This window comes from Prionailurus bengalensis, chromosome B3 (assembly GCF_016509475.1).
Source record: "Prionailurus bengalensis isolate Pbe53 chromosome B3, Fcat_Pben_1.1_paternal_pri, whole genome shotgun sequence".
NCBI classification, from domain to species: Eukaryota; Metazoa; Chordata; class Mammalia; order Carnivora; family Felidae; genus Prionailurus; species Prionailurus bengalensis.
In genome coordinates this window covers 28,985,910-28,999,124 of record NC_057355.1, presented here as the reverse complement: position 1 = coordinate 28,999,124, position 13,215 = coordinate 28,985,910, and the positions used below count along the sequence as shown (strand labels likewise).

General features: G+C 34.9%; 1 protein-coding gene across 1 annotated transcript in view; it reads left to right on the top strand.

Moving 5' to 3' along the window:
• Positions 1 to 12,887, top strand: part of NRG4 (neuregulin 4) — a 118,153-nt gene extending 105,266 nt beyond the window's left edge. Inside the window, exons 6-7 of the mRNA XM_043554929.1 lie at positions 1,849 to 1,931; positions 12,655 to 12,887. Coding sequence (XP_043410864.1) covers positions 1,849 to 1,865 — 17 coding nt within the window. The 3' untranslated portion in view covers positions 1,866 to 1,931; positions 12,655 to 12,887. The remainder of the gene's footprint in view (positions 1 to 1,848; positions 1,932 to 12,654) is intronic.
• Positions 12,888 to 13,215: the final 328 nt, after the last annotated feature.

The following is a 13,215-nucleotide window of genomic DNA, read 5'->3' as shown; positions in this document are numbered from 1 at the left end:
CTCTTCTTCTCTGCCCCTCTACCCCACTCATGCACTCTCTCTCTAAAATAATAAAAAATACAGATTTTAAGAGGTATATGCATGCTGATGTGTATAGCAGCATTACCAACAGTAGCCAGACTATGGAGAGAGCCCAAACGATGCATGGATAAAGAAGATGTGGTATATATACAATGGAATATTACTCAGCCATAAAAAATGAAATCTTGCCATTTGCAATGAGATGAATAGAATTAGAATGTATTATGCTAAGTGAAATAAGTCAGAGAAAGACACATACCATATGATTTCACTCATGTTTGGAATTTAAGAAACAAAACAGATGAACATATGAAGAGAAAAAAGAGGGAAACAAACCATAAGAGACTTAAAGATAGAAAACAAACTGAGGGTTGATGGAGGGAAGTGGATGGGAGATGGGCTAGATGTGTGATGAGTATTATGAAGGGCACTTGTGTATTACTCATGAGTATTGTGATGGGCACTGGGTGTTGTATGTAAGTGACGAATCACTGAATTTTATTCCTGAAACCAATATTGCACTATATGTTAACTATGAAGAATTTAAATAAAAATTTGAAAAGAAAAAGACATTATGGTAAATGAAATAAGGCAGACACAAAAGATAAGTACTGTATGATTCCATTTAGATATCTAGAATAATCTAATTTATAGAGACAGAAAATAGAATGGTAGTACCAAGGGCTGAGAATAGAATGGGAGTTACTACTTAATGAGTACAGATTCAGTAGGGGTTGATGACAATGTTCTAGAGATGGATGGTGGTAATGGTTGCACAACAGTGTGGAGGTACTAAATGCCACTGAGCTGCACACTTAAAAATAATTTATGGGTGCCTGGGTGGCTCAGTCATTTGAGCATGGGAATCTTGATTTTTGGCATAGGTCACGATCTCACAGTTGTGAGATCGAGCCGTGTCAGGCTCTGCACTGAGGGTGGAGCCTGCTTAAGATTCTCTCTCTCCCTATCCTGCTCCTCCCTTGTTCATGCTTTCTCTCTCTCTCTCAAAAAATAATTCAAATGGTAAATACTGTTACATAATATATCACATTAAAAAGGCAGACTGAAAGAAATGCCACTATTAAGTGATGCTATCAGATGTTGCATCGTGATATGCTCAAAATTATCACTTGAGTTATCAAGAGATTGAGATGTGTTCCTATATTTTATAATTGAGTAAAATGTATTTTAATGGTTTTGCACATTGTTGTTCTTTGTTATATTTGTAATGATAATGTCTGGGACCACATTCATCTGTAAAGTTTCACCAAGAAACTCCCCTTGACCTTATTCAAATCGTTTATCAACTACCCTGTGAATGTTTGTTTGTTAAGTAAATTCACAGCCTGAAATCCTACCGTGCATTTACATTGTAACTGTGTATCCCTCTATTGGAATAATGCTCTAGTTCTGAAAGTATAGCTCTTCAAATGCAAAGAAAGCAGTGTAATGAAATAATCATGAATATCAGATGCCTATACATGCCAGGCACTGTGGCTGACATTTCATGTTATCTCATATAAATATTAACTCCTGTTGTGAGGCAGGTGGTGGTATTCTCATTCTATGAAAGAAAATAGGCAGTGAGGAAAGATAGGGACACTTATATTTGTGAGACCTGAATGGGGTGCTGATGCAACTCTTCTGTGTTCTGATGAGCATTGTAGGCAGGATACTGGCTTGTTTAGATGTTCTAGGCTAGCTTACCTCAACTCTTCACATCACAAACAGTAGGTTTATAAATGTAAATAAAACTATATGTATTGGTGGTATGCATATAAAGAAAAATTGAGATGGAGAAAACATCTTAGTTCTTATTTTCCATAGGTCATGGAGAACACTGAAGAAATATCACACTGAACAAAATCATTCCTTGTTTGTCACAAAGGCAGAAAATGAAACTCCATAAGGTAAAAGAGATCATAGGATTTATTCCTTCTTTCTTCCTTGAAATAAAAAAGACTGAAGTTGCCATACCATGAAACAGTCTTTTCTGCAAGATATGTGCGTTTCCATAACATATTTTATTAGTTCATATGCAGCTGGTAAGTTGGGGAATGACACAAGTCCTGTGTGGAAATTGTACTGGTTCAAACATCATTTTTATAGTAGGCTAATGTTAAAGCAAAGAGAGACAAACTTTCTCATGACTGAAAAAATTAACTCTTAACAATATATGATGACTCTAAGAAAAAAAGGTGAAAGTCCTTAAAGTGCAAGGAATGGCTAGGTTAGTGGCTTCAGAAACCACCTAATTTATGACCATGCTAAGCTGTCTGGGGGAGCTGCAAGTACAGATAAGCCATGAAGACTTTTCACCTGGTGATTACAAAAAGAGCATTTATTAAAAAGGCTACCTCTGGATCATCTTTTTAATATTAATGAAATGGTTTCTATTAAAAGGAAATGATTTCTAGAACCTATACCTGAAACGAAGAAACACAAGCCCACAACTTAAAGCCTGCAAAAGATTGATCAACTAATTCTCAGTATAAATAATCATAGATACTTAGGATTATTGTTTTCGTTACCACTTAAGTTACAAAGTTCCAAACCTCTTCATAAGGTTTAATTTTTAGGGCATGATTTCACAGAATGTGAGGTTTTCATCTTATTAGGGACAATATAAAGAATTCATTAGGCCAGGACAATTTCTTCAGACAGCCTTTTCCAATTGTAAAGTTATCCTGAAATATAAACAAAGTAATAGTGACTCTCAGGTAGTATGAAAATAAAGAATTGTAGGATAGTCTGGAGCTGTGGATGTTCTGAATACCACAAATCTTGAACTAGTAAATAGTTGAGGCAAAGGAGAAAACACTGACCCAATGTACCATCCCTTCTGTGAACTATTTCTTCCTCAAGCCAATTTCTCCACATCCTTGCCAATTATAGTTTTGTTGTTGTTGTTGTTGTTAATAGTTATCCTAATAAGTGTGAAATGGTATCCCATGGTGTTTTTTTAATGTTTAAGTTTATTTTATTTTTTAAAGTTATTTAAATTCGGTTAGTTAACATACAGTATAATATTAGTTTCAGGTGCAGAATTTAGTGATTCCTCACTTACATGTAACAGTGCTCATCACAAGTGTACTCCTTAATGCCCATCTCATGGTTTTAATTTACATTTCCGTTATAATTAGTGATGTTGAACATCTTTTCATGTGCTTATTGGCTATCTATATAACTTCTTTGAATACCTTTTAATTCAAGTCTTTTTTATAGTTTTGAACTGGGTTGTCTTTTGGTGTTGCATTTTAGTTTTTTATTATATTCTGTATATTAATTCCTCATTGGATAAATGATTTGCAGCTATCCTTTCCTATGGATTGCTTTTTCACTCTGTTAATAGTGTCCTCTTTACATAAAAGTTTTAAATTTTGATGAAATCCAACTTGTGCATCCTGTTGATAACTTGTGACATTGGCATCATATCCAAGGAATCATCGCCAAATCCATTGCTTTTTGTAATTTTTCTTTTAAGAGATTTATAGTTACAGGTCTCACATTTAGGTCTTTGATCCATTTTTAAAATTCAAGTATAATTAACATACAGTGTTATATTAGTTTCAGGTGTATAGTATAATAATTCAAAAATTCCACAGATTTTTCAGTGCTCATCAAGATAAGTGTATCTTTATCCCCTTTATCTGTTTCACCCATTTCCTCACCCTCCACCTTTCTGGCAACCATCAGTTAGTTCTCTGTATTTAAGAGTCTTATGTTTGTCTCATTTTTTAAATCACACATGTGAGCGAAATCATATGGTATTTGTCTTTCTCTTACTGATTTATTTCATTTAGCATTATACCCTCTTGGTCCATCCATGTTGTTGCAGATGGTAAGATTTCATTTGTTTTTATAGCTAAGTAATGGTATTATTCCATTATATCATATCATATGATATATGTACATATATGTATCATATATGTATCATATATGATCATATATCACTTCTTTGTATTCATTCATCTATCCATGGACACTTGGGTTGCATCCCTATCTTGGCTATTAAAATAATGCTGCAGTAAACATAGAGGTACATATATCTTTTCAAATTAACATTTTTATTTCCTGGCATAAATACCTAGTAGTGGAATTATTGGGTTGTAGGGTAGTTCTATTTTTAATTTTTTGAGGGACTTGTACAATTGTTTTCCACAGTGGCTGCACCAATTTGCATTCTCACCAATAGCGCATGAGGGTTCCCTTTTTCTCCATATAATTGCCAAATTTGTTATTTCATGTATTTTTGATTTTAGCTATTAGTAGTTTAGCTAGTAGTAGTTTTGGTTTGCATTTCCCAGATAAGTGATATTCAGCATCTTTTCATTTGTCTCTTGGCCATGTGTATGTGTTCTTTGGAAAAATGTCTATTCAGTTCTTCTCCCCATTTTAAAATCAGATTTTCTTGGTGTTAAGTTGTAGAAGGTCTTTTTATATTTTGGATATTAATGCCTTGTGATGTATATCATTTGTAAATATCATTTCCCATTCAGTAAGTTGCCTTTTCATTTTGTTGATGGTTCCCTTTGCTGTGCAAAAGATTTTTAGTTTGAAATAGTCCCAATAGTTTCCTTTTGGTTTTGTTTCCCTTGCCTGAGGATACACACACACACACACACACACACACACACACACATTTCTATACCTGATGTCTAAGACAGTACTGCCTATGATTTCTTTTTAAGATTTTTACAGTTTCAGGTCTTACATTTAGGTCTTCTGTTCACTTTGAGTTTATTTTTATGTATGGTGTAAGAAAGTGATCCAGTTTCTTTCTTTCTTTCTTTCTTTTTTTTTTTTTTTGCATGTTGCTGTCCAGTTTTCCCAGCACCATATGTTGAAGAGACTGTCTCTTCTCTATTCAATATTCTTGCCTCCTTTGTTGTAGATTAATTGACTTTATATAAGTGTGGGTTTATTTCTACACTATTCTGTTCCATTTATCTCTGTTCCATTGATTACTACAGCTTTGTAGTATATTTTGAAATCTGGAATTGTGATACCTCCAGCTTTTTTGTTCTTTTTGAAGATTGCTTTGGCTATTCAGGTCTTTTGTGGTTACGTGTAAATTTAAGAATTTTCTAGTTCTTACTAGAGCTAGAATATTTTCACAAATACTGTTGGTATTTTGATAGGGGTTGCATTAAATCTGTAGACTGGGTAGTATGGACATTTTATCAATGTTTGTTCTTCCAATCCATGAGCACAAAATATCTTTCCATTTGTTTGTGTCCTTTTCAATTTGTTTCATCAGTGTTTTATACTCTGCAAATTACTGGTCTTTCACCACGTTGGTGAAGTTTATTCCTAGGTGTTGTTATGATTTGTGGTGCAATTGTAAATGGGATTCTTTTCTTAATTTCTCTTTCTGATACTTCATTATTAATGTAAAGAAATAAAACAGATCACTGTATATTAACTTTTTCTTAGTTTTTATTGAATTTATTTATCATTTCTAGTATCTTTTTAGTGGAGATTTAGGATTTTTCCATATATAGATCATGCCATCAGCAAACAGTGTGATAATTTTACTTCTTCCTTGCTGATTTGGATGCCTTTGATTTCTTTTTCTAGTCTAATTGCTGTGTCTAGGACATCCAGTAATATGTTGAATAAAAGTGGTGAGAATAGATGTCCTTGTATTTTCCTGATCTTAGAGAAAAAACTGAGTTTTCAGCATTGAATATGATGTTACCTGTGTGTTTTCCATAGATGTCCTTTATTATGTTAGGTATGTTCCTTCTAAACCTACTTTGTTGAGGGTTTTTATCATGAATAGATGGTATACTGTGTCAAATGCTTTTTCTGCATCTATTGAGATGATTGTATATTTCCTATCCTCATTGATGTGTTGTATCTTGTTGATTTGGGACTATTGAATCACCCTTGCATCCCAGGAATAAATTTAATTTGATCGCGGTTACCAATTTATTTAAAATGTATTATTGATTGTGTTTGGTAATGTTTTTTGAGGATTCTTACATCTACATTCGTCAGAGATAATGGTGTGGAGTTTTCTTTCTCTGTAGTATCATTATCTGGTTTTGGTATCAGGGTAACTATAGCCTCATAGAATGAATTTGGAAGTTTTCCTTCCTTTTCTATTTTTTGGAATAGTTTGAGAAGAATAGGTACTAACTCTTCTTTAACTGTTTGGTAGGATTCACCTATGAAGCCATCTGGCCCTGAACTTTTGTTTGCTGAGAGTTTATTACTGATTAAATTTCCTTGCTGATAATTGGTCTGTTCAAAATTTCTATTTATTCCTGCTTCAATTTGGGGAGATTATATGTTTCTAGGAATTTATCCATTTCTTCTAGGTTGTCCAATTTGTTAGCATACAGTTTTTCATAAAATTCTCTTACAATTGTATGTATTTCTGTGATGTCAGGTGTTATTTCTTCTATTGTCTTTTTAGTTTCTATTTTGTTTATTTCTGCTCTGATCTTCATTATTTTCTTCCTTCTACTGATTTGGGGTTTTGTTTGTTCTTTTTCTAGCTCCGTTAGGTGTAATGTTAGGTTGTTTGAGATTGTTCTTGCTTCTTAAAGTAGGCCTGTATTGATAAACTTCCCTCTTAGTTTAGACTGATGCATCCCAAAGAGTTTAGACTGTTGTGTTTGCATTTTATTTGTCTCCATTTATTTTTTAATTTTCTCTTTGAATTTTTGGTTTATGCAATCATTTTCAGTAGCATGTTATTTAGTCTGTATGTATTTGTGGCCTTTCCAGATTTTTTTCTTCTGGTTGATTTCTAGTTTCACAATGTTGTGGTCAGAAAAGATGCATCGTATGACCTCAATATTTTTTGATTTCTTGAGACTTCTTTTGTGGTCCGTTATGTGGAGAATGTTCCATGTACACTTGAAAGGAATGTGCCTTCTGTTTTAGGATGGAATGTTCTGAATATTTATGTTAAATCCATCTGGTCCAGTGTGTCATTCAAAGCCACTGTTTCCTTATTGATTTTCTGTTTGGCTGATCCGTTAATGTAAGTGGGATGTTAAAGTCCCCTACTAATATTGTATTACTATCGATTAGTTCTTCTATGCTTGTTACTAGATGCTTTATGTATTTAGATGCTTTCCTGTTGGGTGCATAAATATTTATAATTTTTAGATCTGCTTGTTGGATTTTTCCATTTTATGATTAAATAATGTCCTTTTTTGTCTGTTACAGTCTTAGTTTTAAAGTCTATTTGTATTTTGTATTGCTACCCCAGCTTTCTTTGCACATCCATTTGCATGATAAGTGCTTCTCTATCCCTTCATTTTAAACCTGCAGATGTCTTTTAGTCTGAAATGAGTCTTTTGTAGGCAGCATATAGTTGGGTCTTGTTTTTTTTGTTTTTTGTGTTTTGTTTTTTGGGTTTTTTTTGTTTTTTTTTTTTCCATTCCATCACCCCATGTCTTTTGATTGGAACATTTAATCTTTTTACATTCAAAATAATTATAGATAGATATTTATTTTTGCCATTTTGTTAACTTGATTTGTGGTTGCTTTCTTCTCTCACACTGTTCTTGCATGATTAGTTGTCTTTATTTATCGATATACTTGGATTCCTTTCTCCTTATTTTTCCTTTCTCCTTATTTTTCACATATCTATTACTGTTTTTTGATTCATGGTTACCATTAGGTTTGTACATAACATTTAGTTTATATATTAGTCTATATTAAATTTCTGGTTGTTTAAGTTTGAACCCAATCTTTACTCCTCCTCGCCGCCCTGCCATGTTTTAGGTCTATGGTATCATACTTTATATCCTTTTATTTTGTGAGTTCCTTGACTGATTTTTACAGATCTACTTGCTTTTACTGTTTTTGTGTTTCCTACTTTTGATACTCTCACACTCTTTTCTTTCCATTCAAGTAGTCCCCTTTAATATTTCTTGTAGGGCTGGTTTAGTGGTCACAAACTCAAAAGAGTTTGTCTAGGAAACTCTCTATCTCTCTTTCAATTCTGAATGATAACCTTGCTGGATAGAGTATTCTTGGTTGCAGATTTTTTTTCCTTTCAGCACATTGAATATGTCATGCTACTTCCTTCTGGCCTGGAAAGTTTCTGTTGAAAAATCAGCTTAATAGCCTGATGGAGTTTCCCATTATTTATTTGCTTTCTTTTATCTTTGTTCCTTTAAAATTTTTCTCTTTTTCATTACTTTTTGCCATTTTAATTACTTGTGTCTTGTGGACCTTCTTGGGTTGAAGTTGTTGAGGTATCTCTGGGCCTCTTGGATCTGGATTTCTGCTTCATTCCCTAGATTTGGGAAGTTTTCAGTTATTTCTTCAAATAAATTTTCTGCCCCCTTCTCTCTTCTCCTTCTGGGATCCCTATAATGCGAATGTTATTATGTTTGGTGGTGTCGTTGAGTTCCGTAAGTCTATTCTCACTCTGCATAATTTTTCCCCCTCATATGCACAGCTTGATTACTTTCCATTCCTCTCCCCTGCAGGTACCTGATTTGTTGTTCTGCTTCCCATAGCCTACTATTTATTCCATCTGGTGTATTTTTAATTTCATTTACTGTGTTTCTCATCGCTGATTAGTTCTTTTTAAAAAATCTTTGTTAAGGGTCTCACTGACGTCCTCCACTCTTTTCTCAAGTCCAATAAGTATCTTTATGATGATTACTTTGAATTCTTTTTCAGGTATATTGCTTCTCTGTTTTATTTCTCTTTTGTTGTGATTTTTGTCCTGTTCTTTCATTGGGACATATTCCTTTTTCTCCTAATTTTTTGTAACTCTCTGTGTTTCTCTGTGTTAGGAAAGTCAGCTAAAGTTCCTGATCTTTAAAGCAGTGGCCTTATGAAGAAGAGGTACTGTGGTGCCCTATAGTGCAATGTTCATTGTTCCCCAAAACCAAGCATTTCAGGGGTGTCTGCTATGTGGGTTGTGTAAATCCTAATGAACTGAATTTGCATTCAGTTCAGTCAGCTGCAGTGGCCTACTTTGCCTGTTGTGGTCAGGGTTTGGTCCTTGTGCTGTTAAAGGATCAGTCTGGGGCCACTGTTGGTTTGTAATAGGGTGGTGCTCTGTACTGCAGAACCTGCTTGGGATTCTCCCTCACCCTCTCTCTGCCCCTCCCCCTGCTCATGCTGTCCCTCCCACTCTCTCTCTCTCTCAAAATATTTTTTTAAAAATATTAAAAAAAATTAAAAATCCTGTCAAATTTTTGTCAAATGCTTTTTCTGTATCAGTTGATGTTGTCATATGGGTTTTTCCCTCTTCATTCTGTCAATATAGTATATTAATTCATTTTCACTTGTTGAACTCTTCTTGAATTGCAGAAATAAATCCACTTGTTCAAAGTATATAGAACTTCTAATGTGATGTTTCAGTTGCTAATAATTTAAGATTTTTGCATTAATATTCATCAGGGATATTAAGCTATAGCTTTTCTTCCCCCTTCTTTTGTAGTCTGGCTTTAGTGCCAAGGTAATACTGGCTTTATAGAATGAGTTAGAAAGTTTCTCTTGAATTTTTTGGAATAGTTTGAGGACTGGTGTTATTTCTTGTTTAAATGGTTGGTAGAGGGGCGCCTGGGTGGTGCAGTCGGTTAAGCGTCCGACTTCAGCCAGGTCACGATCTCGCGGTCCGGGAGTTCGAGCCCCGCGTCAGGCTCTGGGCTGATGGCTCGGGGCCTGGAGCCTGTTTCCGATTCTGTGTCTCCCTCTCTTTCTGCCCCTCCCCCGTTCATGCTCTGTCTCTCTCTGTCCCAAAAATAAATAAACGTTGAAAAAAAAATTTTTTTTTAAAAATAAAAAAAATAAAATAAAATAAATGGTTGGTAGAATTCTTCAGTGAAGCCATTAGTTGCAGAGCATTTCTTTGTTGGGAGGGTTTTGATTACTAATTCAGTCTCCTAGTTATAGGTCCATATAGATTTTATTTGTTCATGATTCAGTCCTTGTATTTCTAGGAAATATATTCATTTCATCTGGGTTATCCAATTTATAGCTGCTCATAATTGTACTCTAATCCTTCTATTTCTGTAGAATAATTACTAATACCCCTACTTTTATATCTGCTTTTAGTAAGTTGAAACCTTTTTTTCATGTTCTAATTAAGATTTTTCCACTCTTAAAATCTTTTTGAAACACTATCTTGCCTATTTCAGTTTTAATCTTCCACTGGCTTTAGGTTTATTTTTTTCCTGGGTCTTTTTAGAATGTTTATTTCATATATTTATATTTATATATTCAAGGTAAGCATTTACAGCTATGGATTTCCTTAGCAGTGCTTTTGTTGCATCACATACGTTTTGTTATGTTGTGTTTCGCTGAATATATTTTGAGGCTCTGTTATTAGATGCATGAATGTTTATAACTATTTAATTTTGATGTATTTTAAACCTTTTATCAGTAGATAATGTCCTTCATTGTTTCTTGTAAGCTTTTGGGGTTTAAAGTCTTTTTTTGTCTAATGATAGTATGGCCACCACTACTCCCTTTGGGGACTATTTGCATGGAATATCTTTATCCATCTTTTTACTTTAGATCTGAAGTCAGTCTCTTGTAGACTGCAGTTAGGTCATGTTTTTAAATCCATTTCACTAGTCTCTGTTTTTTTAATTGGAGTTTAATCCATCTATATTTATTTATTTATTTATTCATTTATTTTTAATGTTTATCCATTTTTGAGAGAGAGAGAGTCAGAGCATTAGTGGCAGAGGGGCAGAGAGAGAAGGATACACAGAATCCGAAGCAGGCTCCAGGCTCCAAGCCATTAGCACAGAACCCATTGTGGGACTCGAACTCACAAACCGTGTGATCATGACCTGAACTGAAGTCGGACACTCAACTGACTGAGCCACCCAGAAAGTAATTATTGAGGGACTAATGTCATACTATTTATGTGCCTTATAGCTTTTTGCTCATTTTCAATGTGACTTTTGTGTTTTAGTTGAATTTTTTTGTAGTAAAACATTTTCTCATTTCCTGTATTATTATTATTTCCTGTATTATATTATTATTCCTCATAGCTGTATTATTATATAGCTACTTCTTTGTGGTTACCTTAGGGATTCCATTTAACATCCTAAATTAATAACACTCTAATTTGAGTTTATGGCAGCTTAAGTGTACAAAAACTCTTTTCTTATATATAACCTTGTTTTCACCCCCTTTTGGTTATTAATGTCACAAAATTACATCTTTAAGTATTGTGCATCTGAAAACATAGACAAGTAACTATTTTAAGTCTCTTAAATTATGTACAAAATGAAAAGTAGAGCTACAAATCAAAATTATAATACTAGCTTTTATACTTGCCCATGTATACTTTAATTAGAAATCTTATTTCTTCATATGACCTTGAGTTCCTGTCTACTGTTCCTTCTCATTCAACCTGAAGTTAGCACTTATTTCAGGGCAGGTGTAGTGGAATCTGTCTCCTTCTGTTTTTGTCTGGTAATGTTTTATTTTCTCCCTCATTTTTGAAGGAGTCTTGTCAGATAGTTTTGGTAGACAGTTTTTTTTTCTTTTAGTAATTTGAGTATATCAAACCCCACTGTCTTTTGGTCCCCAAGGTTTCTGATGAAAACTGGACAACCTTATTGAGGATCCCTTTTCATTCCTGCTTTCAATATTCTGTCTTTTGCTTTGGATAGACTGATTCTAATGTGTCTTGGTGGGTCTCTTTTGACTTTCTCCTATTTGGAGTGCAATGAGCTTTGCAAACTGTTCAAATCTGTTATTGAAATTCACCCTCTAGTGAAAATCTTTATTGTACCTTCTGCTCCAGAATTTCTTTGATCCTCTTTTAATTTCTTTGTTCATGTTCTCATTTTATTCATTTTCTTGATTTCCTGTATTTCTTTGAATATATTTAAGTCTCTGTCTAGTAAGTTCAAAATGTACACACTTCCTCAGGGTCAGTTTCTGTTCCTCTAAATAGACCTGTTTTCTCTTTTTCTTTGTATGACTTGTTATTTTCTGCTTTTGAATTTTTTTTTCAACGTTTATTTATTTTTGGGACAGAGAGAGACAGAGCATGAACGGGGGAGGGGCAGAGAGAGAGGGAGACACAGAATCGGAAACAGGCTCCAGGCTCTGAGCCATCAGCCCAGAGCCCGACGCGGGGCTCGAACTCATGGACCGTGAGATCGTGACCTGGCTGAAGTTGGACGCTTAACCGACTGCGCCACCCAGGCGCCCCTATTTTCTGCTTTTGAAAATTAGGCATTTCACTATTATAATATGGTAATTCTAGATATAGGATTTTCCTGTCACCAGGGTTTACCAGGTTTTTCTTTTTTCTTTTTGATTTGCTGCAAGCTGTTTTCCATTTATTTTGAGACTATTCCAAAGTATTTTTACAAAGACCTTGTTTTGTGAGATCATCTCTGTTCTGTTTACCTCATGTTCAGCTGTTTTGACAGTTTTCCTTGAATGCCAGTTCTCTGTCTTTGCAGATTAGATGGGTGCTACAGCATTCCTGCAATATGTAGCTAGGCTTGCTCTGAGCCTAGGGATCTGACTGAGGTGAAAACTTAAGGTCTTAGATCTTTTCTGAGCATGTGTTTTGCCTGGATGTGCATATGGCATTCTAAATCCCATCCTCCCCTCATATAGAGCTATTTCTGAATGTCCAGTTTTCAAAAACTCTCACCCTATCTTCTTCCCTAGGCCTTATATGACCTATTCTGTCTCCACCAATAATTGATCGCCCCAGGTATCTGAGTCTGTAGTCACCTTGCGGCTTTTACAAGTAATGCCTGCCACTCTTCCTGCCTGATTTCCAAGTTAATGGCAAAATAGAGGTGAGCACTTAAGACATACACAATAATTTGCAAATAAAGTCTACTCTACCTCTTCTGGTTTGAAGGTAGGAACTGGAAACCAGGCCTCTGCCACTTTTTTTTTTTTTTAAATTTTTTTTCAACGTTTATTTATTTTTGGGACAGAGACAGAGCATGAACGGGGGAGGGGCAGAGAGAGAGGGAGACACAGAATCGGAAACAGGCTCCAGGCTCTGAGCCATCAGCCCAGAGCCTGACGCGGGGCTCGAACTCACGGACCGCGAGATCGTGACCTGGCTGAAGTCGGACGCCCAACCGACTGCGCCACCCAGGCGCCCCCTTCTGCCACTTTTTAAATAAGACTGCCACTGCACTGGGACAAAGGCAAGTAAAATATCTCAAAATTTTCCTATCATTTTGAAGATGATTTTTCTTCACTGGACATGGT